Source organism: Salvelinus namaycush, chromosome 7 (genome assembly GCF_016432855.1).
Source record: "Salvelinus namaycush isolate Seneca chromosome 7, SaNama_1.0, whole genome shotgun sequence".
In the NCBI taxonomy this organism is placed as follows: Eukaryota; Metazoa; Chordata; class Actinopteri; order Salmoniformes; family Salmonidae; genus Salvelinus; species Salvelinus namaycush.
In genome coordinates this window covers 17406161-17434095 of record NC_052313.1, presented here as the reverse complement: position 1 = coordinate 17434095, position 27935 = coordinate 17406161, and the positions used below count along the sequence as shown (strand labels likewise).

General features: G+C 42.8%; 2 protein-coding genes across 4 annotated transcripts in view; both read left to right on the top strand.

Annotated features, from left to right (window-relative positions):
* The window catches only part of LOC120051037 (guanine nucleotide-binding protein G(olf) subunit alpha), a 66680-nt gene extending 51450 nt beyond the window's left edge, over positions 1-15230 (top strand). For 2 of the 3 annotated variants that reach the window (XM_038997644.1, XM_038997646.1), the window contains exons 6-12: positions 1052-1106; positions 1346-1419; positions 8825-8883; positions 11106-11226; positions 11743-11873; positions 12401-12468; positions 12595-15230. In XM_038997644.1, the coding sequence (XP_038853572.1) occupies positions 1052-1106; positions 1346-1419; positions 8825-8883; positions 11106-11226; positions 11743-11873; positions 12401-12468; positions 12595-12741 (655 nt within the window). In that variant the 3' untranslated portion in view covers positions 12742-15230. The remainder of the gene's footprint in view (positions 1-1051; positions 1107-1345; positions 1420-8824; positions 8884-11105; positions 11227-11742; positions 11874-12400; positions 12469-12594) is intronic. The other variant, XR_005477219.1, reaches the window with a different exon arrangement.
* Positions 15231-20910: 5680 nt separating this feature from the next.
* impa2 (inositol monophosphatase 2) lies at positions 20911-27656 on the top strand. The gene is made up of 8 exons (XM_038996943.1): positions 20911-21569; positions 22481-22614; positions 23397-23501; positions 23686-23731; positions 23815-23923; positions 25095-25203; positions 25681-25832; positions 26734-27656. The coding sequence occupies exons 1-8, from the start codon at positions 21492-21494 to the stop codon at positions 26862-26864; spliced, it is 864 nt and encodes a 287-aa protein (XP_038852871.1). The 5' UTR covers positions 20911-21491; the 3' UTR covers positions 26865-27656.
* The last annotated feature ends 279 nt before the right edge of the window (positions 27657-27935 follow it).

Here is a 27935-nt window from a genome sequence, read left to right as displayed (position 1 = left end):
TACCAAATGATGCCGTCTGGTGCTAGTTTGAATAATTCCAATATAAACCAAAAGGTAAATGTTATTACCTTTTATATCATACGCTGTACATTCTGAAACTCAGTAACTACCTGGTTCTTTCTTTACTGTAAAATAAAGGTTTTAGTGGATCCAACTGTCTATGAACAGTGACTGGTTAAATAGACTTTATAATTGACCTGATTGGCCCTTTTCTAGGTACTTAGAGATGAGGACTGAGTCAGTTGGACTTCCCTAAGGCTCATAGTGTGATCATTGTCATCACACAAAGACCTACATATCAGTCATTTCCTAGAACTGAATTCTTCGGTAAAAACACAATGTCAAATAAACCTGTACAGAACAGCTCTGTGCTGTGATTGGTGCCTAGAATACAATAGAACGGAACAGAATAGAACAGAACAGAATAGGCATTTGTAGTGTGGTATCTGCTGGTTTAGACTAGTGACAGTGCTGGTGATATCACCATGCTGTTCAGTGGTTACAGGCTGCCCTGTGTGTGTGTGTGTGTGTCTTTTCCCCCGTCTTTTCTACCGCGGGGACACACACTCACACACACCCAGGGAACATACAGCTCATGCACAGTGCACACCAGAGCGAGAGGCTCTCGTCTAGCTCTGGCAGGAACTAATTGCGGTCTTATGTAATGGGACAGGAAAAGGGGGACATAAATAGGCGGGGGATGTGCTCTGATGCCCTCTGTTGGGGAAGGATGGTGCAGTGCTGGGATCAGCCCTACAGTAGTATTATAGTCCGTTGTCATAGAGATATAGCTATGTAGTGAGGTGAAACATTCAAAGGCTACAGATAGAAATGCAGTGGAAAGATTGGGCCCCATTCTATATCTTACAATATAGCTCTGCTCTATGTGATGAGACATTATGATTGTTCTATGCTAGTGCCTGCATTAGTTCCTTTTCTTAGTTTAAATGTGTAGAGTCAGATCTTAAGCTATATCTACTGTAATGACAGTGATATTTACTATTCTTAAGATCCAGGCCAGTGTCGTATAATGATGTTTTGTGTTTTGCAGCTTCTTGGACAGAATTGAGTCGGTGAGGTCGAATGACTACACACCAACAGATCAGGTAAGATGACTTTTCAACGCTCTAGAGCATGGCTAAAAATGTAGTGATAAAATGACATGCCAAATGTTACCAACCATAGCTGTAACTGTATTGCTTAATCAATAAGCACTGTGTAGGAAAACATCATACACTTTTAGTCTCTCCGTCTCTCGCTCTCTCTTTCAATCTCTCGCTACCTCTCTTTTCTACTCCTTTAGTGCATATCTTCATCTCTGTGCTCCTCTTGTTTTAAACCCCAGGACTTGCTTCGCTGCCGAGTTCTGACGTCAGGGATTTTCGAAACAAGATTTCAAGTCGACAAAGTGAACTTTCAGTAAGTGTCCCCATCATTGTGATGTCATGGTGCCCATTGTTGTCTGTTGTATTAACTGTATGAACAGTGTACTGTAAATGGCCATGTTGGTTTCATATTATATTGGAAATGTCCCCACCTTTTGGTCACTTAGGGTCGTTTTTCATTTCAGTTTGTTACGAACCGGCTCGTATTCCGTAACAAAGAGAGAGAAAACGCAGAGATAAAGAAGTAACAGAAATATATTTAAAAAAGTAAACTATATACAATTTTGTGTGTGTGTGTAGTGTAACTGAGTGGATGACTGCATAGATGGTGATAATGAGGGGTGTTGAGAGGTGCCAAATCAAATTAACACAAAGAAGCCCCAAAATGCCAAAAACAACAGCGCGTCTGCGTGGAGAGAGTCTCCTCAATGTATGGGGGGAAAGGTGTATTTATCCCCGGGACAGACCCGAGCCCAGGTAAACGCAAACAAAACACTGCCCTGGTAAACGCTACCCCACTGCCCCAGCCAACCTCAGCCACCCAGACCTCAGCAACCATTGCGCACAGGAAGCAACCTTTAAGAGGAAAGAAGAAAATGAGGACAGCAGGGAACAGAAGACAAGCACAACAGGACAACACAAAATAAACAGTGGCCGGTCACGTGGACGACACGCATACACTCGGGGACAACGCGTATGAGAACGCATGTCCACCGATCAATAGGACCAGAGGCGTTCAGGAACAGAGCGCACGAGAGTGTGTGTCAGCAACGACATTATCAGACCCCCTGATGTGCCGCACATCGAGATGGAATGCCTGTAAAAACAAAAACGTAGACCACAATAGGTACTACACCGAACCCGACCTACACCTCGAAGTGTTGTAGCGCCCATATGAGTAGTTGAACTGATAACGATTAAACTTCTTGGAAAATTAACTGACAGGCCTCTCAACACCGGACACATCTGCTTGCAGCAAAACTGCACCGGCCCCCACGTGACTGCAAGGTAAATTACAAATCCACACGAGGAGCAGCCAGCACAGGAGTTGAGGTAAGTAACCTCAACGCCGAAACTCATAACCAAATACGTGTACAGACCTGAAGGTGTAACAAAGGCAGAGATTTCACATGCCCTATGCGTCAGTGGCACCAGCCAATAGCCCTTTAATAGGTCAAACTTGCTCACAAACCTCGCTGCTCCGACCTGATCAACGCAGTCCTCCATCCGAGGAAGAGGAAATGAATCTGGCTTAGTGACACTGTTTACCTTATGGTAGTACGTACAAAATCTGTTTGCCCCATCCGGTTTACTGAACAAGATACAGGGAGAAGCCCAGCTGGAGAAAGGATGCTCTGCAATTCCATTCTCCATCATGTACCCGATCTCAGCATCCAGATAACGCCGTTTTTCTGAAGAAACTATAGAACTGCTGACGGATGGGGTCAGCATCCCCAACGTCAATATCGTGTTCGATTACGTTTGTACATGTTGGTGTATCAGAATACAAAACTGGAAAACTCAGACTGACCAATTCGTCTCGCCTATCAGCAGGTAGATGAGCAAGAAGGCTATCCAAAACATCCAGTGACTCTGTATTTTTCTGTATCTACCCTGCAGTACACAATAGTCAGGACCAAGGACATCCTCCTCACCATGCACGGACATAGCATGACAAAAAGAAGGACCCAGCAATGTAACAGTACTGGCCAAAAGAACAGGTTTACCGTCCTCTGCGGACTCCCACTCTTCGTCCCCAGAGGAACGTGTGTAGTAGGGTTTCAGCAGATTGACATGGCACAGATGGTGCTTTTTTTCCTCCGTTCCCGGAGTGGCAACTAGATAGTTTTGCTCAGTGCACTGGCGCACAACCGTATATGGACCTTAAACTTGGCTTGAAAAGGAAAACCAACAATTGGCAGCAGAGCAAGAACCTGGTCACCTGGACTAAAGTGACGAGGCTCAGTTCGGCGATCAAATATTCCTTCCCTGTGAAGATGATAGCTTCTCTTTGGCCATCTCACCAGCGGCATACAGGCGGCGCCGGAAATCACACACATAAGATAACAGGGACTGTGGCTTAGGAGACTTCCATTCATCCTGGAGCACTGCTAGAAGCCCACGTACACTATGTCCGAACACTAGGTCATTTGGACTGAAACCTGTGCTCTCCTGTGAAACCTCCCTGGTGGCTAACAGTAACCATGGCAACCCCTCCTCCCAATCCTTATCCATCTCCGTACAATAAGCTCTCAACAAAGACGTGTTTGATGGAAACGTTCCAGCACTCTTTGACTCTGCGCGGGATAGGCACTAGACAAATTGTGTTTAATATGGAGCTGTTGGAGAACCAAACATATTAGAGGTGAAATTAGAACCTTGGTCACTGAATAACCTTATGGATTCCAAACAGCGAGAAACTGAGTCAAAGCTTTTAGCACGGACTTAGTTGTGATAGACCGGAGAGGATAGGCAACAGGAAACCTAGTGGTCTGACACACATCACAGTGAACAGGTAACTACTACCTTTCTTAGAGCGAGGCAGAGGGCCAACACAGTCAACAATCAGATACTCAAAAGGCTGGCTGACTACGGAAATAGGAAACAGCAGTACCGGCTTAATAGCTTGTAGGTTTACCCGTTAATTGACAGGTTTTGATGAACGCAGAAACATCCCTCTTTAACCTAGGCCAAAAGAAATGTCTCAGTATGCGATTGTAGGTTTTCCTCACGCCCAGATGACCAGCAACATCGTCGTGGGAAGTTTTCAGCACCAACTCACACAACTTAACTGGTATAACAACCTGACTAATAGCCTCCCCCACAAAACTACTATGAGGTACCCACTTTCTCATCAGGACATCATCCTGGAGAAAATAGCCATGGTCAAATTTGGTCACGCAACTCTTCTAATGTGGGGTCAGACCGTTGCTCCTTGATTAGATTACCATTTTGTTTAATGTATGCACGCTAAATAGGAAAGCAGTATCTGCTCTAAAACATTCAACATACTGCCAGGTGGTTTAGTGTAGTGGTTAACTTTACCCACAGGAGCTCTGCTTCCATCATCACTCCATGTAGAAAACTAGCCTAATCAACTGTATTGCAAGGTCTTTATTTTGAAATCCCTATTCTATAAGTCACCTACAGTGCATTTGGAAAGTATTCAGACCCCTTGACTTTTCCCACATTTTGTTACGTTACAGCCTTATTATAAAATTGATAAAATTAAATGTTTTCCGCATCAATCTACACACAATACCCCATAATGACAAAGCGAAAAGAGGTCTCACGAAAAAAAAATCAAATGTATTAAAAATAAAAAACAGAAACCTTATTTACATAAATAGTCAGACCCTTTGCTATGAGACTCAAAATTGAGCTCAGGTGCATCCTGTTTCCATTGATCATCCTTGAGGTGTTTCTACAACTTGATTGGAGTCCACCTGTGGTAAATTCAATTGATTGGACATGATTGGGAAAGGTGCACGCACACATGTCAATATAAGGTCCCACAGTTGACAGTGCATGTCAGAGCAAAAACCAACCCATGAGGTCGAAGGAATTCTCCGTAGAGCTCCGAGACAGGATTGTGTCGAGGCACAGATCTGGGGAAGGGTACCAAAACATTTCTGCAGCATTGAAGGTCCCCAAGAACAGATGCCTCCATCATTCTTAAATGGAAGAAGTTTGGAACCACCAAGACTCTTCCTAGAGCTGGCCGCCCGGCCAAACTGAGAAATCGAAGGGAGAAGGGCCTTGGTCAGGGAGGTGACCAAGAACCCAATGGTCACTGACAGAGCTCCAGAGTTCCTCTGTGGAGATGGGAGAACCTTCCAGAAGGACAACCATCTCTACAGCACTCCACCAATCAGGACTTTATGGTAGAGTGGCCAGACGGAAGCCACTCCTCAGTAAAAGGCACATGACATCCCACTTGGAGTTTGCAAAAAGGCATCTAAAGACTCTCAGACCATGAGAAACAAGATTCTCTGGTCTGATGAAACCAAGATTGAACTCTTTAGCCTGAATGCCAAGTGTCACGTCTGGAGGAAACCTGGCACCATCCCTACGGTGAAGCATGGTGGTGGCAGCATAATGCTGTGGGGATGTTTTTCAGCGGCAGGGAGACTAGTCAGGATCGGGGTAAAGATGAACGGTGCAAAGTACAGAGATTCTTGATTTTTTTTTTTTAACTGCTCCAGAGCGCTCAGGATCTCAGACGGGGGCAAAGGTTCACCTTCCAACAGGGCGACGACCCTAAGCACACAGCCAAGACAACGCTGGAGTGGCTTCGTGACAAGTCTCTGAATGTCCTTGAGTGGCCCAGCCAGAGCCCGGACCTGAACCCGATCAAACATCTCTGGAGAGACTTGAAAATAGCTGTGCAGTGATGCTCACCATCCTACCTGACCGAGCTCGAGAGGATCTGCAGAGAAGAATGGGAGACACTCCCCAAATACAGGTGTGTCAAGCTTGTATCATCATACCCATGAAGACTCAATGCTGTAAATTAGCTAAAATGTCAACAAAGCAATTTTTTTGTATTTATGGGGTATTATGTATAGATTGATGAGAAATGTTTTCATCAATTTTAGAATAAGGCATAACAAAAGTTGGAAAAAGTCAAGGGATCTGAATACTTTCCGAAGGCACTATATTCAAGTCCAATCAAGTCAAATTGTATTGGTCACATACACATGGTTAGCAGATGTTAATGCGAGTGTAGCGAAATGCTTGTGCTTGTAGTTCCGACAATGCAGTAATATCTAACAAATTCACAACTACCTTATACACACACACATGTAAAGGGATGAAAAAGAATATGTACAGTTGAAGTCGGAAGTTTACATACACCTTAGCCAAATACATTTAAACTCAGTTTTTCACAATTCCTGACATTTAATCCTAGTAAAAATTCCCTGTCTTAGGTCAGTTAGGATCACCACTTTATTTTAAGAATGTGAAATGTCAGAATAATAGTAGAGAGAATTATTTATTTCATCTTTTATTTCTTTCATCACATTTGCAGTGGGTCAGAAGTTTACATACACTCAATTAGTATTTGGTAGCATTGCCTTTAAATTGTTTAACTTGGGTCAAACGTTTCGGGTAGCCTTCCACAAGCTTCCCACAATAAGTTTGGTGAATTTTGGCCCATTCCTCCTGACAGAGCTGGTGTAACTGAGTCAGGTTTGTAGGCCTCCTTGCTCGCAAAAGTTTTTTCAGTTCTGCCCACAAATTTTATATAGGAGTGAGGTCAGGGCTTTGTGATGGCCACTCCAATACCTTGACTTTGTTGTCGCTAAGCCATTTTGCCAGAACTTTAGAAGTATACTTGGGGCGATTGTCCATTTGGAAGACCCATTTGCGACCAAGCTTTAACTTCCTGACTGATGTCTTGAGATGCTGCTTCAATATATCCACATAATTTCCCTCCCTCATGATGCCATCTATTTTGTGAAGTGCACAAGCCCCTCCTGCAGCAAAGCACCCCCACAACATGATGCTGCCACCCCCGTGCTTCATGGTTGGGATGGTGTTCTTCGGGTTGCAAGCATCCCCCTTTTTCCTCCAAACATAACGATGGTCATTATGGCCAAACAGTTCTATTTTTGTTTCATCAGACCAGGGACATTTCTCCAAAAAGTACGATCTTTGTCCCCATGTGCAGTTGCAAACCGCAGTCTGGCTTTTTTTATGGCGGTTTTGGAGCAGTGGCTTCTTCCTTGCTGAGAGGCCTTTCAGGTTATGTCGATATAGGACTCGTTTTACAGTGGATATAGATACTTTTGTACCTGTTTCCTCCAGCATCTTCACAAGGTCCTTTGCTGTTGTTCTGGGATTGATTTGCACTTTTTACACCAAAGTACGTTCATCTCTAGGAGACAGAATGCGTCTCCCTCCTGAGCGGTATGACGTCTGCATGGTCCCATGGTGTTTATACTTGCGTACTATTGTTTGTACAGATGAACGTGGTACCTTCAGGCGTTTGGAAATTGCTCCCAAGGATGAACCAGACTTGTGGAGGTCTACTATTTATTTTCTGAGGTCTTGGCTGATTTCTTTTGATTTTCCCATGATGTCAAGCAAAGAGGCACAGAGTTTGAAGGTAGACCTTGAAATACATCCACAGATACACCTCCAAATAACTCAAATGATGTCAGTTAGCCTATCAGAAGCTTCTAAAGCCATGACATCATTTTCTGGAATATTCCAAGCTGTTTAAAGACAGTCAACTTAGTGTATCTAATCTTCTGACCCACTGGAATTGTGATACAGTGAATTATAAGTGAAATAATTTGTCTGTAAACAATTGTTGGAAAATTACTTGTGTCATGCACAAAGTAGATGTCCTAACCGCCTTGCCAAAAGTATAGTTTGTTAACAAGAAATTTGTGGAGAGGTTGAAAAACGAGTTTTAATGACTCCAACCTAAGTGTATGTAAACTTCCGACTTCAACTGTACATATACATTTGGAGGAGCGATGGCCGTGCGGCATAGGCAAGATGCAGTAGATGGTATAGAATACAGTTTTACTTATGAGATGAGTAATGTAGGATATGTACACATTATTAAAGTGGCGTTATTTAAAGTGACTAGTGATACCTTTTATTAAGTCTGTTTATTAAAGTGGCCAGAGATTTGAGTCTGTATGTTGGCAGCAGCCACTCTATGTTAGTGATGGCTGTATAACAGTCTGATAGCCTTGAGATAGAAGCTGTTTTTCAGTCTCTCGGTCCCAGCTTTGGTGCACCTGTACTGACCTCGCCTTCTGGATGATAGCGGGGTGAGCAGGCAGTGGCTCGGGTGGTTATTGTCCTTGATGATCTTTTTGGCCTTCCTGTGACATCGGGTGCTGTAGGTGTCATGGAGGGCAGGTAGTTTGCCCCCAGTGATGCGTTGTGCAGACCGCACTACCCTCTGGAGAGCCTTGCGGTTAAGGGCGGTGCAGTTACCGTTCCAGGCGGCAATACAGCCCGACAGGATGCTCTCGATTGTGCATCTGTAAAAGTTTGAGTGATTTAGGTGACAAGCCAAATTTCTTCAGCCTCCTGAGGTTGAAGATGCGCTATTGCACCTTCTTCACCACGCTGTCCATTTCAATTTGTCCGTGATGTGTACCTCGACTAACCTGTACCCCGTACATTGACTCGGTACAGGTACCCCCTGTATATAGTCTTGTTATTGTTATTTTGTAAAAATGTTTACTTTTGTTTATTTTGTAAATATTTTCTTAACACTATTTCCTTCAAACTGCATTGTTGGTTAAGGGCTTGTAAGTAAGCCTTTCACGATATGGTCTACACCTGTTGTATTCAGCGCATGTGATAAATAAGATATGTTTTGAGATCAAGACATGTTTGAGTTAAATAGGCACCTTCACACATTGGACCATACAGAAATCTGTTAAAGCGTTTTTTCCCTTCCCTCCCAGTATGTTTGATGTTGGTGGCCAGAGAGACGAGAGGAGAAAATGGATCCAGTGCTTCAATGGTAAGTTTGGATTATGTGTACAATTTTGCTGCCCACAATGTTGTTTTGCAAGTGTACTGTTGGTGGTTCAGTGAACCATGCTCGCTTAATGAGTAACCTTACCTGAAACCGGAAGACCTGGGACTGTGTCACAGTAGCTCAGCATTGTATACCATCTGGATACACTTCCACATTTTATATGGAAGAATTCATTAAAGTAAAATACGACAAAAAAATATCCTATTTTGGAATTTGTTTAATTAGTCCATTTAAAAATATATATAATTTTACACTTATGTATTAGTTCCAAATAAGACAGTCAACAGTTACAGAAATACAATTATTATTTTTCACCTGACCCAAAGACAAAAACATAACAACAACCCAACATTAACAACAGATAAACGGAAGAGAAAGAAAGTCCTCACATTATCATGCGGATTACGCTTGAACTATAGCCAATATTCATATCAATTCCTTTAGAATATACAGATGTGCAGTTCCAATGCTTCTACAATATCACCGGTTTGTAGGCGGCTGGTAGCCTAGTGGTTAGAGCGTTGGACTAGTAACCCGAAAGGTTGCCAGATCGAATCCCCGAGCTGACAAGGTAAAAATCTGTTGTTCTGCCCTTGAACAAGGCAGTTAACCCACTGTTCCTAGGCCGTCATTGAAAATAAGAATTTGTTCTTAACTGACTTGCCTAGTTAAACAAAGGTAAAATAAAATTGTAGGGGAAAAAAAATCCCAAATAACATTAAACTCTGGGGCTATCAAGGCACAAGGCGAGACCCAGATGCAGACACAGGAGGCAGATGGTTGGAGTCTTACAATGTTTATTAATCCAAAAGGGGTAGGCAAGAGAATGGTCGTGTACAGGAAAAAGGTCAAAACCAGTTCAGAGTCCAATGGGTACCGAAGGGCAGGCCGATTCAAGGTCAGGGCAGGCAGGATGATCAGGCAGGCGGGAAAGTAGTCCAGAGTCAGGAAGTGGTCAAAACCGGGAAGACTAGCAAAAGAGAATAGAAAAGGAGTACGGGGAAAAACACGCTGGTTGACTTGACTAAACATACAAGACGAACTGGCACAGAGAGACAGGAAACACAGGGATAAATACACTGGGGAAAATAAGCGACACCTGGAGGGGGTGAAGACGATCACAAGGACAGGTGAAACAGTGATGGGGCTTTCTTTTTTACTATATAAGTGAATTTTTCAAGATCTAGGCTTGACGTTAATTATTTTAACCAATGACCAAGTGAGGGGAAACTTACATACTTCCAAAGGAGAGAAATTGAATGGCTAGCTTGTAATAGACAGAGGTCAACCATTTTGTTCTCTCTCTCCTATGTAAAGAGATATTCTCTGGGTAAAGATTTAGGTCGCAAAGTTTAGGGATTAATGGTATTGGGGTAATCTCAGAGATATAGCGCAGCACTGAGCTCCAAAATGTTTATCTCAGCACACTCCCACAGGCAATGATACAAGGTGCCTAGATGTGTGTTACAATTTACACACAGGTCTGGGATATTGGGGTGTGTGAACGGGTTGGTTAATAGGGGTGATAGTGTATGTTTAGTAACCACAAGGACCGCATTAGTATTTTGTAGTGAGGATCTGTTGAAACAAACATAAATCTATTCTAACAGTAAAACACTGAACCCCATTCCCCTGTCTCCCTAACCGAGACACCCAACGCTTCCTCTTCCACCTCCCTCTAATCGTAGAGTGTAGTCTGGTGGACGACTGATCCGTTACAGGGAGCGGTCTAACCAATGTGACGCTTAACAAAACAGTGTCTCCTGCCTTCTCTTGGCTATTACTCCTCATGAATAAAACAGAAGGTATATATAGCAACTTGTTATGTGAAATATTACTTAGTCTTCGTTTGAAAAGTAGCAAAGAATATCTCCACTTAAAACCGTAACGTTAGTTAGTGAAGCCTGAGATTAACGTTAATGTTACAACTTGGACAGTCCAAAATAGTTGTAAATGATCCGCAACACAGGTCTGTAGCTAGTTGCTACCAAGTAACAAAAAATACAGAAGGTGTCATAGTATGACATTTTTGGACTGTATCAACAGTGGACTAATGAAACAAATGACTAAAGATAGTCTTTTAGTGGAATTTTCCTTTAACATTACATGGTTTACGATGTCACTGCGTCTGGTCCTCATAATGCACACCATTATGCACCATTCATGCTAAAACAACCCATTTAATGTGCTCTTATTTCTTTTAGACGTGACGGCCATCATCTTTGTGGCGGCAAGCAGCAGTTATAACATGGTCATAAGGGAAGACAACAGCACCAACAGACTCCGGGAATCCCTGGATCTCTTCAAGAGCATCTGGAATAACAGGTTGGTCCTGGTCACCTAATCAGGCTCTCTGCCCTCTCCCGACTCAATTATGGCCTACAGAAAAATTTCACACCAGATTTAGTAATAGGCGAATGTAACGTTTGCATTCCATTTTGTTGTGATTTCAATATACTTGCAATACATTTGCAAACTGAATTAATTTCAAACCAGCTTTGTTTATTTTCTGTAGCAAATTCTTGGTGAAAATTTGTTTTAAAGTACATTGCAACACTTCATGTATAATAATATGACTACTGGAGTAAATATTATTGTAAGAGGATGTACTTTTAGCGATTGACAGTAATAATGGTAACAGACTGAAGCATGCTTCCCGTTTTAGTTTGAATCAGTCAAGGTGGTGATATCAGTGTGAATCGGTCAAACAGAAGCAAAACATGAGTTGGATAGAGATATTTTATTTTTAAACCCATCCATTCACATTCCAATAACTCTGACACAGTGTCATTGTTTAAATGCCTGTCTAGTCACGTCATTCTTTACAATCTTTCTTTTCAGATTTTTACGGACCATTTCAGTCATCCTGTTCTTGAACAAGCAGGACATGCTGGCTGACAAGATCTTAGCAGGGAAATCCAAACTTGAAGACTACTTCCCTGAGTACGCTCGCTATACTGTGCCGGCCGAAGGTGGGTACTGAGATGTGCGGAAAACACTGGTTTTTTAAGTAAAACTTGATCATAATAATTAAGAAGATTTACTAACCTAAGAGACCCACAAATTACACTCTTCCAGCAACGAAGCGTGCACCAAATTGTTGTTGTTGCTTCTCAGTGAAGGACCTCCAAACCGGTCCTCAAGATGTATACAAAGGTTAACCCATTTTGGCGACTCACACTTTTGAAATTTGTGACTCAAATGGAATCATTTCCGCGGGCCCTGGAATAAACCTTTATTTAGACCTCATATGTCCCTCTAACTTATAGATATCCCAGGTACTCATTTGCAGTATGTAATAGCATAAACATGCCTTTCTTCCCCATCGTCAAATGAAATCACAGAATAGTTTTGAGCACGGAGAGGACTAGTTAGAGATGCTCCATAAACATTTGATTGCAGATACCGTCATCAGGCACTGCACTACATCCAGTCCTAATGATATTGTATCCTTGTACTGATGAACCTGGATTTCTTCTGTTTGTCTCTTTCTGAACAGCCGTTCCAGACCCCGGAGAGGACCCTAAAGTGACCCGGGCCAAGTTTTTCATCCGAGATGAGTTTCTTGTACGTACAGTTTTCATTCTATGTACTGACTGTAGATGCTTGTTTTGTAGTGTTAACCATTTCAGGTTTGGGGTCATTTCCGTTTCAATTCAGGAAGTTAACAGAAATTTGCATGTCTCCCCACAGAGGATCAGCACGGCGAGCGGCGACGGAAAGCACTACTGCTACCCCCACTTCACCTGCGCCGTGGACACGGAGAACATCCGCCGCGTCTTCAACGACTGCCGAGACATCATCCAGAGGATGCACCTGCGCCAGTACGAACTCTTGTGATTGGTCGCAGCCCACCATCCAGTCGGCTCTGGGCCAATCCCGGTGCAGTTTGTTTCCACTCCCAAAACACAAGTTCCTTTCACCACAGGGACCAGGAGAACTACTGAAGCATCACAATGCTGTCATTTTGTTTGCCATTGTTGGATTTATTTTGTTCTTTAATTTTGGCCCATTTTTTACTCTTATTTTGTAGGTATAAGTGGGGATGGGAAAGGATGTGTGTGTGTGCCTGTCTTTTATTTCAAATGCCTTTATTCTGCTCATTCCACTAAGCCTTTTTAGACATCTTGTTTTGTAGTTTTTGATTTGAACTAGTCTTCTGTAGTTTCTGTTGTGGTTGGATCTGGACCAGCTGATGTTGTCAGAGGGTGTGTGTGTATGTTTGTGTGTGTGTGCGTGAGAGAGTTGAGGTATCTAATGAGGTAACTCCTGTGTGTGTATGTTTGTGTGTGTGTGCGTGCGTGAGAGAGTTGAGGTATCTAATGAGGTAACTCCTGTGTGTGTATGTTTGTGTGTGTGTGCGTGAGAGAGTTGAGGTATCTAATGAGGTAACTCCTGTGTGTGTATGTTTGTGTGTGTGTGCGTGAGAGAGTTGAGGTATCTAATGAGGTAACTCCTGTGTGTGTATGTTTGTGTGTGTGTGCGTGAGAGAGTTGAGGTATCTAATGAGGTAACTCCTGTGTGTGTATGTTTGTGTGTGTGTGCGTGAGAGAGTTGAGGTATCTAATGAGGTAACTCCTGTGTGTGTATGTTTGTGTGTGTGTGCGTGAGAGTTGAGGTATCTAATGAGGTAACTCCTGTGTGTGTATGTTTGTGTGTGTGTGCGTGAGAGAGTTGAGGTATCTAATGAGGTAACTCCTGTGTGTGTTGGTTCCAGAGTTGGAATCAACCTTCCGACACTCCTTTGCATGGATTACTCCGCTTTGCTCACTCTCTCCCTCCCTCTCTCGCTCTCTCTCTCTATTCTGCTCTGAGTACTTGATGAAGGAGTGGGGCGGTGGGGCGGGCAGGAGATGTAATGCACTTTGCATCAGGTAACTTAACGCCGTCAAGGAAGTATACACATGATGTAGCACCGAGATATTTATTACTCTGTCACTTTTTATTTGGGTTTGTTTGTTTTTATTGCAACATGATGGAGAGAGAGGCTTTCAGACTGCCTTTGTGTGGATGCTGAGAGCCGTAGAATTAGCATAGAGGGGGTGGGGCTTGTGGGAGGACCAGGAAGAGGCTGGGAGTTTGAGTCCAATGCACCTCCTGCCGTAGAGCAGCAGCAGCAGCAGCATTCTGCCACGTGTCTAGATGGAAAGAGAAATACCACACTCACTTTGATTTGCCCACAGACAGTCCTTTTTGACTTAGATCCTCTTGGGCAATAGTTCTATATATATATAAATATATATATATATATAATATATTTTTGTTTTTGTTTATTATCTTGCACACTGTGCAAGGTTGATTATCTTGTACAGACTGCAAAATGTAATGTTATTTTGTACAACTTTATTGAGAGAAACTTATTGTAGAATATCTTTGTGCCTTGATAATGGCTGTACCTGTAAATTGAGCTCTGATGTATGTTGTTGACTGCGCTGTACAGCTTGATGTCAAACTCTCTCTGACAGTAGAGACTGCAGGCAGGGAGTTTCTCTCTCTCTCTCTGTAGAGGTTAGATTTTCTGGTTTATAAAAATGGAAAATGTTCTTTAGTAGAAAATGGCGGAAAAATTTGTGCGGTGTAAAAAAAAAACACAAATCCTGTATACATTATGCAAATTAACCACTTACCTACCGCAGTGACCCCAGGTCGCAGCCAGAGACATGCCTTCATCCTCTTTCGTTTCGACGGTGAAAATGTATATTTTTATTTCTGATTCTCAGCTTTAATACATTGGAAGATCCATTGACGTGTCCAAATCGCAACCTGGCGTTGTTTTACTACAGTAGGAAGCATCTTTTTAGATATGAAGTGTGTATGAGATGTATACATGCGCGTGCCAGTAAATGTGTGTATGTGTGCTTCAAAGCATGCATGTACTGTAAAACATATATACACACACATGTACTCATGCATTGTATATGTACATTGTACATGTGCATTTTATATTAATATATGTACATATACATTTATAAAGATATACATATATTCTATAAATCTATATGTACAATTATACATAGTAATGTGTGTGCCTATGCGTATACATATTTATGAATGTCTAGAACGTATGTATGCATACAGATGCATAGGCATCAACTTATATAGAATGAGACGAGATGATAAAGTAGTGATCCTTCGGTCATAGAGATCCCTTCACAATGGCACAGGCATTGTGGGCACAGTTAGACAGGATATTCTTTACACTGAACAGAAGCTTTCAATGTGCAAGTCTATTCTGAGAGCGAGGAGGTAGATGTGATAACGTTTGTGTTTTCAGGCCTTTAAGGAATACAAAAAGTATTTTTATTTTAATAAAGAGGCACATCAGAAGACCTTTGTTTTTTTGTTGTTGGTTTGTCTAAACTGAATATGTGGGAAAATTATACTTATGTACACTTTGTATATGCATAAATTACAGTTGCAAGAAACCCAGTTCCGCCGTCTTCCCTCGACTGTTTTCATCCGGGTCACATTTAAAGGTCAAAGATGGCCCTGCCATAGCTTACTCACCGGGATAAAAAAAAAACGAATTGTTGCCAATAATTTATAAAGAGAATGAACGGATAACATATCATTGCACGCTATTAAAATGCACCAACAAAGCGTCACCAAGGCCTTTAAAAGGTGCTGTTGGTTTGGATGTCAGGAGTGTCAACCCTACTACAGTCTCTTTGGTCTCAGGGATGAACATGGGTCAGGGTGAGGAGGTCAAAGGTGGTCGGTCACACAGATGAGACGTCCCCTGCCATTACTTTGATTTCAATCACACTTTTGGTTTATTTGCTAACCTGAATGCTACCCTTTTTTTAATGTGGCCTGCCAAGGAAATAATTATTTGATCTAAGGAAAACACTCACTATAACAGTCACAGGCCCTTGTGCTTGCCCATGAGGCTGGTGGCTAGGAGCATGAATCTCTTTGAGAAGTGGAGGTGGGCCATGAGCATGAGGGAGACGACCATGGCTGTGGCGCAGTAGATGGCCACCACGCTGCTCTCCTCTAGCAGGAAGCACTTAGCCAACTGGAAGTCCGCGGGAAAGAAGGTGCCCTGCAGAGAGGGAGGTTGTGTCCCGATTCTCTACCTTTCTAAAACTATATTTAAATTCATGAAGTAAACTTAAATTGAAATGGAATTGACCCCAACCCTGACAGTTAGTTACTAGGATGAAGCTGGGGTTGTTGCTGTTTCTCCAGCTGAAGGAAGGAACGCTGATCTCTGGGTGCTTGTTGTCATGAACCACCTTACAGGCACTGTGGGTGTGGCCACTCAGGATAAGGCGGGGCTGAAACTAGCAAAGTAACTGCAGAGTGGAACCAAAAGAATCCATCATATTTCTCCAATCACAAGCTTGTAAGTGACAACCTATTATTGTTTTCAGTCAGAAAGATACCCTTCAGAATGATTCTTAGGGATTTATCTCAGTCTGAAGTGGCTTCCTCTGTTGGGACCTTTCCTTCATCTGCACTGATCTGGAAAAAACGACTTATGAAAGCAAGCAGAGGCCACTTCAGACAATAGAGATGAATCCCATGTGTGAGTGATAGTTCTGTGTATTTAAACTCACCCTTTGAGAAGCTTCCTGGTATAGCATGTCATAATGCTCATGGAACACCTGGTGGCGCTCTTCAGGAGAGGCGACATCCTGCCCAGTGCACTCTGCATCATTCAGGTGGTACATAGGGTAGTGCTGCCCACAGAAAAGGTCAACAAACAGTAAATAGATGTTTTATTGTCACATACACCAGATAGATGCAGTGAAACGTGCTGTTCAAAGAGTCGGCCATAGTAGTCAAATCAAACTTTATTTGTCACATGCGCCAAATACAACAAGTGTAGACCTTACTGTGAAATGCTTACTTACAAGTCCTTAACCAACAGTGCAGTTCAAGAAGAGGCTATATACATGGGGCACCGGTACCGAGTCAGTGTGCGGGGGCACAGGTTAGAGGTAATTTGTACATGTAGGTAGGGGTGAAGTGACTATGCATAGATAATAAACAGCGAGTAGCAGCAGTGTACAAAACAAATGGGGGGGCAATGTAAGAGTCCGGTGGCCATTTGATTAATTGTTCAGCAGTCTTATGGCTTGGGGGTAGAAGCTGTTAAGGAGACTTTTGGTCCTAGACTTGGTGCTCCGGTACCGCTTGCCGTGCGGTAGCAGAGAAAACAGTCTATGACTTGGGTGACGAGTCTGACAATTTTATGGGCTTTCCTCTGACACCGCCTATTATATAGGTCCTGGATTGCAGGAAGCTTGGCCCCAGTGATGTACTGGGCCATACGCACTACCCTCTGTAGTGCCTTACGGTCAGATGCAGAGCAGTTGCCATACCAGGCGGTGATGCAACTGGTCAGGATGCTCTCGATTGTGCAGCTGTAGAACTTTTTGAGGATCTGGGGACCCATGCCAAATCTTTTCAGTGTTCTGAGGGGGAAAGGTTTTGTGTGCCCTCTTCACGACTGTCTTGGTGTGTTTGGACCAAGTACGCACCCTTGGAGAAAATTAGGGTTAAATGCCTTGCTCAAGGGCACATCGACAGATTTTCACCTAGTTGGCTCATGTATTCGAACCAGCGACCTTTTAGTTACTGGCACAGCGCTCTAACCGCTAGGCTACCTGCCACACTTTGTACATTACATGAGTGAACTATGCTAATGAATGCTAATGATACAGATGTGGTCAAATACACTGTGGCCACTGTATTATGTACACCCATTTAGGACTGGCTTGGACCCTCTTTCCCTCCAGGACAGCCTGATTTCTTCGGGGCATGGATTCTACAAGGTGTCGGAAACCTTCCACAGGGATGTTGGTCCATATTGACTCAATGGCATCACACAGTTGCTGCAGATTGGACGGCGGTACATTCATGCTGCAAACAGCCCATTCCAACTCATCCCAAATATACTCTATTGGGTTTGGTCAGCAACAATGTTCAGATACCCTGTGGCATTCAATCGTTGCTCAATTGATATCAAGGGACCTAACGTGTGCCAGGAAAACATTCCCCACACCATTATGCCACCAGCCTGTACCGTTGACTCCTGACTCTGCCATCAGAATATGCAATAGGAACTGGGATTCGTCGGCCCAGGCAATGTTTTTCCACCCCTCAATTGTACAGTGTTGGTGATCGCGTACCCACTGGAGCCCAGTGAAGGTTGCTGAGGGGAGGACGGCTCATAATATTGGCTGAAGTGGAGCAAATGGAATGGCATCAAACACATAGAAACCATATGTTTGATGTATTTGATACCATTCCACATATTCCGCTCCAGCCATTACCACGAGCCCGTCCTCCCCAATTAAGGTCCCACCAACCTCCTGTGCTGGAGTCGCTTATTTTTGAATGTAGCTGATAGGAATGGAACCCGGTGTGGTCGTCTGCTGCAATAGCCCATCCGTGACAAGGATCGACGAGTTGTGCGTTCCAATAGGCACACCACCGTAATACTGTGCCTTAATTTGTCTGTTTGAGGCCCGCCGGTTAGCTTGCACGATTCTTGCCATTCACCTTCGACCTCTCTCATCAAAAAGCTATTTTCGCCAACAGGACTGCCGCCGCACAGATTTTTTATTTTTGTAGCTCCATTCTTGAAAAAGCCTAGACACTGTTGTGCGTAAAAAGCCCAGGAGGGATACTGAATCCGGCGCACCTGGCACCGACGATCATACCATGCTCAAAGTCACTTAGGTCACTCGTTTTGCCCATTCTAATGTACAATAGAACAGTAACTGAATGCCTCTGCCTGTCTGTCTGCTTTACGGTGCATTCAGAAAGTATTCAGACCCCTTCACTTTTTCCACATTTTGTTACGTTACAACTTTATTCAAAAATGTATTAAATCGTTTTTTTCCCTCATCAATCTACACACAATACCCCATTATGACAAAGCAAAAGCAGGTTTTTAGACATTTTTGCAAATGTATTACAAATAAAAAACTATCAAATTTACCTAAGTATTTACACAGTACTTTGTTGAAGCAACTTTGGCAGTGATTACAGCCTCAGGTCTTCTTGGGTATGATGCATTTCTCACGTTATTTTCTGCAGATCCTCTCAAGCACTGTCAGGTTGGATGGGGAGTGTCGCTACACAGCTATTTTCAGGTCTCTCCAGAGATGTTCGATCGGATTCTGGCTGGGCCACTTAAGGACATTCAGAAGCCACTCCTACATTGTCTTGGCTGTGTGCTTAGAGTTGTTGTCCTGTTGGAAGGTGAATCTTCGCCCCAGTCTGAGGTCCTGATCTCGCTGTACTTTGCTCCGTTAATCTTTCACTCGTTTCTGACTAGTCTCCTAGTCCCTGCTGCTGGAAAAACATCCCCACAGCATGATACTGCCATCACCATGCTTCATCGTAGGGATGGTGCCAGGTTTCCTCCAGACGTGACGGTTGGCATTCAGGCCAAAGAGTTCAATCTTGGTTTCAACAGTTTCTCAGGGTCTGAGAGTCCTTTAGGTGCCTTTTGGCAAACTCCAAGCGGGCTGTCAAGTGCCTTTTTTTACTGAGAAGTGGCTTTTGACTAGCCACTCTATCATAAAGCCCTGATTGGAGGAGTGCTGCAGAGATGGTTGTCCTTCTGGAAGGTTCTCCCATCCCTCAGAGGAACTCTGGAGCTCTGTCAGAGTGACCATTGGGTTCTTCGTCACCTCCCTGACCAAGGCCCTTCTCCCCCGATTGCTCCGTTTGACTGGGCGGCCAGCTCTAGGAAGAGTCTTGGTGGTTCAAAACTTCTTCCATTTAAGAATGATGGAGGCCACTGTGTTCTTGGGGACCTTCAATGCTGCAGACATTTTTTGGTACCCTCCCCCAGATCTGTGCCTCGACACAATCCTGTCACGGAGCTCTACGAACAATTCCTTCGACCTCATGGCTTGGTTTTTGCTTTGACATGCACTGTCAACTGTGGGACCTTATATAGACAGGTGTGTGCCTTTCCAAATCTTGTCCATTCAATTGAATTTACCACCGGTGGACTCCAATCAAGTTGTGGAAACATTTTAAGGATGATCAATGGAAACAGGATGCATCTGAGCATAATTTCAAGTCTCATAGCAAAGGGTCTGAATAATTAAATAACATATTTCTGGGGTTTATTTGTAATACATTTGCAAACATTTAAAAAATAACCTGTTTTTGCTTTGTCAATATGGTGCATGTTGGTGGCAGAATCATGCTGTGGGGATGTTTTTCAGTGGCAGGGACTGGGAGACTAATCAGGATCGAGGGAAAGATGAACGGAGAAAAATACAGCGAGATCCTTGATGAAAACCTGCTCCAGAGCGCTCAGGACCTCAGACTGGGGTGAAGGTTCACATTCCAACAGGACAACGACTCTAAGGACACAGCCAAGACAACGCAGGAGTGGCTTCGGGACAAGTCTCTGAATGTCATTGAGTGGCCCAGCCAGAGCCCGGACTTGAACCCGATCTAACATTTCTGGAGAGACCTGAAAATAGCTGTGCAACGATGCTCCCCATCCAACCTGACAGAGCTTGAGAGGATCGGCAGAGAATAATGGGGGAAAACTCCCCAAATACAGGCGTGCCAAGCTTGTAGCATCATACCCAAGAAGACTCGAGGCTGTACGGCGTAAAGTGCTTCAACAAAGTACTGAGTAAAGGGTCTGAATACTTATGTAAATGGTATATTTCCGTAAAAATCTGTTTTTTCTTTGTCATTATGGGGTATTGTGTGTAGATTGATACATTTTAAAATAAGGCTGTAATGTAACAAAAGTCAAGGGGTCTGAATACTTTCCGAATGCACTGTAGATAGACTAAATATTTTCGATGCATTGAGAGACCTCACTTTGATCTTCAAGCACAAATGTATGCAGTCTACTAGGCTAGGATATATTCTTGGTCGTGTATACAATTGTAGGCTATCCCTCTAGCAAAAGGGTGTTGCAAGTGACAGCCATTGGAGACCGCGGCGACAGCATGCCAGACATGATCACGTGGTGCAGTGGTAGTTCCGCTTACCTTTCTCACTGCGGCATCTCTTTCGTTATTACTGGAGAAGAATGCGCCTTGCATCCTCTTCTGGATAAATCGTTGTTACCTGCAATATATTTCATTCCACGTGCCGAGCTAACTTGAGTTAAATACGTAAAATACAATATTGTTTAATCAAGAGTTTTCCTCGCCAAATGTTATTTCTTGGATTTATTTATAGGCTACAGGTTGACAATGGCTGTCAATAACATGGAGTTGCTTTTATTTAGTTCCGAACAGACTGGTCATGTTTCATCAGCGTTGACAGGCCTATTTTAGAGATTTGTTTTGCGCCTATCAAGGCCCTTCGCATCCGACGTAGAATCGTACATTATTTACAAATGTTGTTGTATCGAAGGTCGGGGATATAGGCCGCACAAATCCACTCAATAACAGGACAGTGGAGGCGAGAGCACCCGTCTGCAGCACCGAGTAAGTTGACAGAGGACAACGGCCATTACAGGACCATACCAGAGACCGTAGCCTACACCGCACGCAAGCCACATAATAGGTTATCATTTGCTGACTCTTGGATGTCTAGAATAAGTTGATGTAAACGGAAAAACAATAGCATCTGCTCCTCGTTATAAAATGGCAACATCGGAAAGCGACAAGTGCTGGCAGGAGTGCATGGATGTTGCTGTAGAAGTTGCATGTAGAGCTGGCAAGGTAAATCAAGGGCGCCGAAATCCATCAATTCCATGATGTCTCTATGTTGCTCTTTGTAACGTTTTTTTAATGTAGGTAACGACATCTTATATTTTTGCAAACCTGGCTAAAATGTTTTTAACCTGGCTACATTTCGAACCTGGCTACATTTAACCTGGCTACATACCTTTATTTAACTAGGCAAGTCAGTTAAGAACTTATTTTTTATTTTGTATTGAGGACCTGCAGGGGTTATTTTGCCCCACAGACCTATTATATATATATTATTTTTTTTACCTACATGGTAACACTGTATTTCAACAAGTGTTTAATCATTTCAATACAGTGCAGACTATTTATCATAGCACACTGATGCATACTTGTAAGTTTATCCATTGCATTTTACTTAGATAGCCCAATTGGCCGGCAGATGGCGGTATTATTCAATTTACGTCCGTTTGGGCTATACTTTAGACACAGCGCATGTTCATGACCTGCTATGCCTCACCGTGTTGACACATTGAGGTTGGCAGAACTTGCCACTCCGATCTTCCTATCTTGTTTAATCAGGCAGACAAAAGCAGACATTGTAACAGTAGACAAGATAACTGGGCTCACTTTATGTGAAGTGACTCTAAGACCACGTTTTTGTGGTACTGCAGTTATAGGTACAGATACAATGTAATTACAGTGTAGGTACACATTGTTACGTATATGATACCTGTTAAAAAAAGTGGGACCAGTAAAGCTTGTTGCATAGATTAGAATCTTCAAAATAGGCCTATTCATTAATATATTGATACTGTATAAACCAGGATTACCCACAAAAATGACTTGGAAAGCCCATGTGCTGTATGTCACAGACAGTCCTGATTCCCAGTCTTGAATGTTGGTGGTGTGTGTTATATGTTACTTGTTCCCGCTCCCTCCAGGTAGTACAGGAGGCAGTGAAACATGAGAAGAGTGTGAGCACGAAGAGCACTCCAACTGACCTGGTGACGGAGGCAGACCAGCAGGTGGAAGAGCTCATCATCTCCACCCTCAGGGACAAGTTCCCCTCACACAGGTACGCAATGGTATCTTCCCCCCCAAAATATGTAACCTTTATTTAACTAGGCAAGTCCGTTAAGAACAAATTCTTATTTACAATGACGGGCTACACCGGCCAAACCCAGACGACGCTGGGCCAATTGTGCACTGCCATATGGGACACCCAATCACGGCCAGTTGTGATACAGCCTGGATTCGAACCAGGGTGTCTGTAGTGACTTCTCTTGCCCCCATGAGAAGAGTGTGAGCACGAAGAGCACTCCAACTGACCTGGTATGCCAATGGTATCTTCCCAACACAGGGGTGGTTCCATTTTGGCCCCTAGCTAGCCCCTTAACCTAGTCCCTCTGCGTTTCCAGATCTGAAAGATCTCTGTGTTTACTGAATAAGTGTTAGCAGTATTGGAGGGCTAGGTGGAGCCACAGCCATGTAGCCATCCCTATATTGACAACATCCTTTACAGTCCATTCAGATCTGTGGATTCTGAAGAAATAGGGTCGAGGGGAATTGTCTAGACAATTAAATGGAATGGGTCAAAAATAGTAAGCGTTGGCTTCTCTCTTCACAAGCGAGTGATGGTAAACTGAATCATCAAAAATAATCTCCTTGTAAGTAGTGAGCTAATAGTTAACTTTGCTTTGTGAATTGAAGCATTTTAACACACCAGTGAATTTAGGCATCTCATTCTGACACTGCTGAGTGGTAGTGAATGGTGCTTCCTTACAGCCATGGGGTATGCAAATACATTATTTTTACGTGAATCAAGGTACTCACTCACTGTAAATTGTGACCTGACAGGTTCATTGGAGAGGAGTCGTCTGCAGCTGGGGAGAAATGCATCCTCACAGACAGCCCTTCCTGGATCATAGACCCTATCGATGGGACCTGCAATTTTGTTCACAGGTACAATACAGATTCCTGCAGAAATATATACACAACAGCCATTTCCTCAGATTAGAGATTTGGAACTATACATGTTGAAATCAAGAGAACATAGCTGTTAATAAAAATAAAAGATGAATGCTTAGTCGTCGATAGAATACGATCACCAAAGATGATTTACTGATGATGTACTTGATTTTCTCAGTTTCCCCATGGTTGCAGTTAGCATTGGTTTCGCTGTAAAGAAAGAGGTAAGCATGAGAAATGTGGGTAAACAGAATTTATCAAGTTGAAAATATTCTCATTATTATTATTCATTTGTTTTCAAATGTAGCTTGAGTTTGGAGTGATCTACCATTGCTTCGATGGAACATTATACACAGCTAGAAAAGGCCATGGGGCATTTTGCAATGGTGTAAGGATCCAAGTATCAAAGGAAAAAGGTAAGTCAACTTCTCCTTGTTGTTTTGTGTGACACACCCACATTTTCAGAGTGGATTGTAATGTGTTAAACTACCAAGGGAAGCAACTCAAACATTGTACAATGTAGAATTATCAAAAGCTTGATTGATTAACCTCTCTAGGGTATGTGGGACGCTAGCGTCCCACCTGGCCAACATCCGGTAAAATTGCAGAGCGCCAAATTCAAAATACAGGAATACACATAATAAGCATTCATAAAATATACAAGTGTTATACATCGGCTGAAAGATGAACTTCTTGTTAATCCAGCCGCTGTGTCAGATTTCAAAAAGGCTTTATGGCGAAAGCATACCATGCGATTATCTTTATTGTCTTTATAATCAATAATATTTCAACCGGACAATACCGTTTTCAATAGAAAGGAAAAATAACAAACGGCGCGCAGAATCAGGTCTGCAAAGTTCCTCTGTCCTCTGACCAAAATGGCTGTTTACTCGTCGTTTTTCAAAATAAAAGCCTGACACCATGTCTAAAGACTGTTGACATCTAGTGGAAGCCATAGGAACTGCAATCTGATTCCTAACCCATTGGATTCTCTATAGGCATTGAGTTGAAAAACAGGCACATGAAAATAATTCCACTTCCTGGATGGATTTTTCTCAGGTTTTCACCTGCCATATCAGTTCTGTTATACTCACAGACATTATTTTAACAGTTTTGGGAACTTTAGAGTGTTTTCTATCCAAATCTACCAATTATTATGTGTATATCCTAGCTTCTGGGCCTGAGTAACAGACAGTTTACTTTGGGCACGCTTTTCATCCGGAGGTGAAAATACTGCCCCCTACCCAAGAGAGGTTAATTTATGTTTAAAAAAATATTGGTTTACCAAAATGTACAGATATAAAATCTCCATTGACCTATATTGTCACAGCAAAATAATCCTGCAGCAATAGGATTCAAACATTTGTGATTAGGCTATTTACTTTGCCAAAATTAGACTACATGAAAGGTGCAATACTGTTAATATAACTGTGGGTTTTCAGTGAATTTATGTAAATCACAAAGATCTGTCACCTGCGGTGCAGGAAAATTCTCAGCAACAAAAGAGTGATCAAATTAAGTTCCCACACCTGTACTGTATCCATTATCCTAATCTAAAGCTGTTTTTCTATTCCCAACGACTGTCAGATGTCTCCAAGGCGCTCATTTTGACTGAGATCGGAGCCAAGCGGGACCCAGCAACACTGAACATTTTCTCAGGGAACATCATGAAGTTACTGAGTGCTCCAACTCATGGGTACGAACTGACTGTTTGTTCTCCAATACTGTCAGTGGTCATTCTGGGTCATCTTCATTAGGCACCAAACGGAAGAAAACAGACTAAAACAGGGAGGGATTACCTGGACACTCATTTTCCGTTGTGTTCCCTAATGAACACGATCCTGGTCTAATGGGCCTCACATCAGGGTCTATGTGGCACGCTTCAAATGTCAATACAGTGATGTATTTTGGCCCTAGACTTTCCTTGAATAGCCTGGTACCAGATCTGTTTGATCTTTCTCGCCAACTCCTATGGCCATTGTCACAACCTGATCTGGGACCAGGGGCCGTACGTTTAAAATGTCTCAGAGTAGGAGTGCTGGTTTAGGATCAGTTTTGCCTTTTAGATAACAATGAATAAGATTACATGGACAGGGGGGACCTGACCCTAGATCAGCACTCTTATTCTGAGACGCTTGATACACACGGCCCTAGGCTACTCCTTGTGTTCCAGGGTGAGGATCATCGGCAGCTCCACCCTGGCCCTGTGTCTGATAGCCACGGGGGCGGCTGAGGCCTACTATCAGTACGGCCTGCACTGCTGGGACATCGCCGCCGCAGCTGTCATCATCCGAGAGGCCGGGGGGGTCGTCATAGACACCTCAGGTGGGGGTTCTAGAATAGAATATGTTACTGCTAGTCAATGATGGTCGATGGGTGATGGGGACCGGTTTCACAAGCAGTCAATGTTTGTTTAAATAATTTGTCCCGTCTGTCCTCTGTTATCTGGTCTCAAACTGAGCTCTCAGCTGTATGGTTCTCCTGGAGGAGGCATAGATGAGATGGATATATTAACTAGAGCTTTCACTTGAGAAAATAACTATTGAGGCCCCACAGAATGCAAAGAATGCATGCTGTTATTATGGAAAAGTCCCTAGAGTATGATTAAAGCAGTTCTTATAGGCTGTCATTATTGTGATGGACACACTGACTTTTAAAAAGAGAATCCATAATGTATTGTATTTCACACGATGGCTGCTATCCCTTGAGTGATACTGTATGAGTGAATGGACTTCCGAAGCCTTTGTGGAGGCTGAGCTTGATATCCGGCTGAAGAAGTGACTGGCTGCCCGGCTCGTTCATCTCTTCCTCCCCAGTCCCGGGGTGTTGCACAAAAGGACCACTGTTGAGAGTGTGAGGGACTGGTCTGGGTGTGAGGTCAGGATCATGTGGTCAGCTGCTGGGTGTGCTGCAGAGAGAACAAGGGCCCTCTGAGGCCAGGCGAAGCCAAGCTATCAGTTCCTTCCCTGTAATGTTGGAAGAGACTCCATTCCATCTTTCAACCAGTTCCAACAGTCTAGTAGTGGGTTGCTATGGTGCCTGAATAGAAATGTGATTGAAATAGTTAATTTTTTTAAAATTATTATTAGTGGGGAGGCTTTTGGTGCTGAGGGTTAGGACTGATTAATGTATTTATCTATAGTTTTATTTTGTTATAGTTTATTTTAATATGTGGTTACATGAGTGTGTTTGTTACATAACATATGTATGTGTTTTTCTTTTCCAGGGGGTCCTCTTGACCTCATGTCCCGAAGAGTGGTCGCTGCAGGAACACACGAGATGGCCAATTACATCGTCCAGCAACTGCAGCCAATCAGCTACGAGCGGGACGACAGTGACCCAGGTGTGCAACAGTGAAAGTCAACCTCCATCTCTCTAGTGGATTCTCCTCCGCCTTTTACCTCAAATCATGAAATCCTACAGCACACTGTCCTGTTCACACCGTCTGCTGTGTACTCCGCAAGACTACTCTTTCTTTCACGAGATTTAGCTAGAAACACAATTTTCCTCCTTCAATATGCAAACTTGTTACAGTTTAACATGTGTGTGTATATGTAATAATATACACAGGGACAGTTATACATTTTTGACTACATTTACAGGAGTTATTACCTAGATTGTTTGACCGTCTTTACCATACGTGGTACCAGACCATGATAGAAATGTATTATAGGAAATTAAAGGAATAGATCAGTCATATTCCAAATTGGACCTCATCCAACGCATATATCTACAGTAAAATTCTAGGTATTCATTTATTTCTGAGTCAAATGTCCCTTTAATTATGATCCACACACTGTTACATTACGTTAAAACTACTGAAACTCAATGAAACGGTTTTGTATGATTTATCGCTTATTTCTTACAGTTTATACACTGGAGTTTTTAACCGTGTTTAACCTTCTTTTTTTAAACAACTTTTTCTAAATATGGATCCTCATACAGACATAGGAAAATGGTGGAAAATGTATAAGTGTTTTCAATGACGTAATGAAAATACTGTAGATGGAGCAGGTTTGTATGGGAGCTAGAGATTTGGCTTGTAGTGATGGTTGTTCATGTTATTAAGACCTAAATCACTGCCAAGGTTATTTTCAGCACCTTTACTTATTCAATATGTAATATTAAATGAATAAATAAACAATTACAGTATGTTTTGATTTTTTCAAGCTGTATTCACCTGTTTCTCATTGTCTGTGCTGTTAGACAGCACCTTTTTCATAGTGTTTTTCCACAAGCATTTTCACAAGAAACTTGGATATTCATTTTACACATTGTCTAATGAATTTTGTGGTTCCTTTCATATGATTGACAAATCTGTTTCTCTTTGATAGAATAGGCCTGATGTACAGTAGTTATCACTGGGAAAAATGTTTTTATTGGTGCTGTATGCCGGTACAAATATGGATCCACATATGTGTCCTTTGG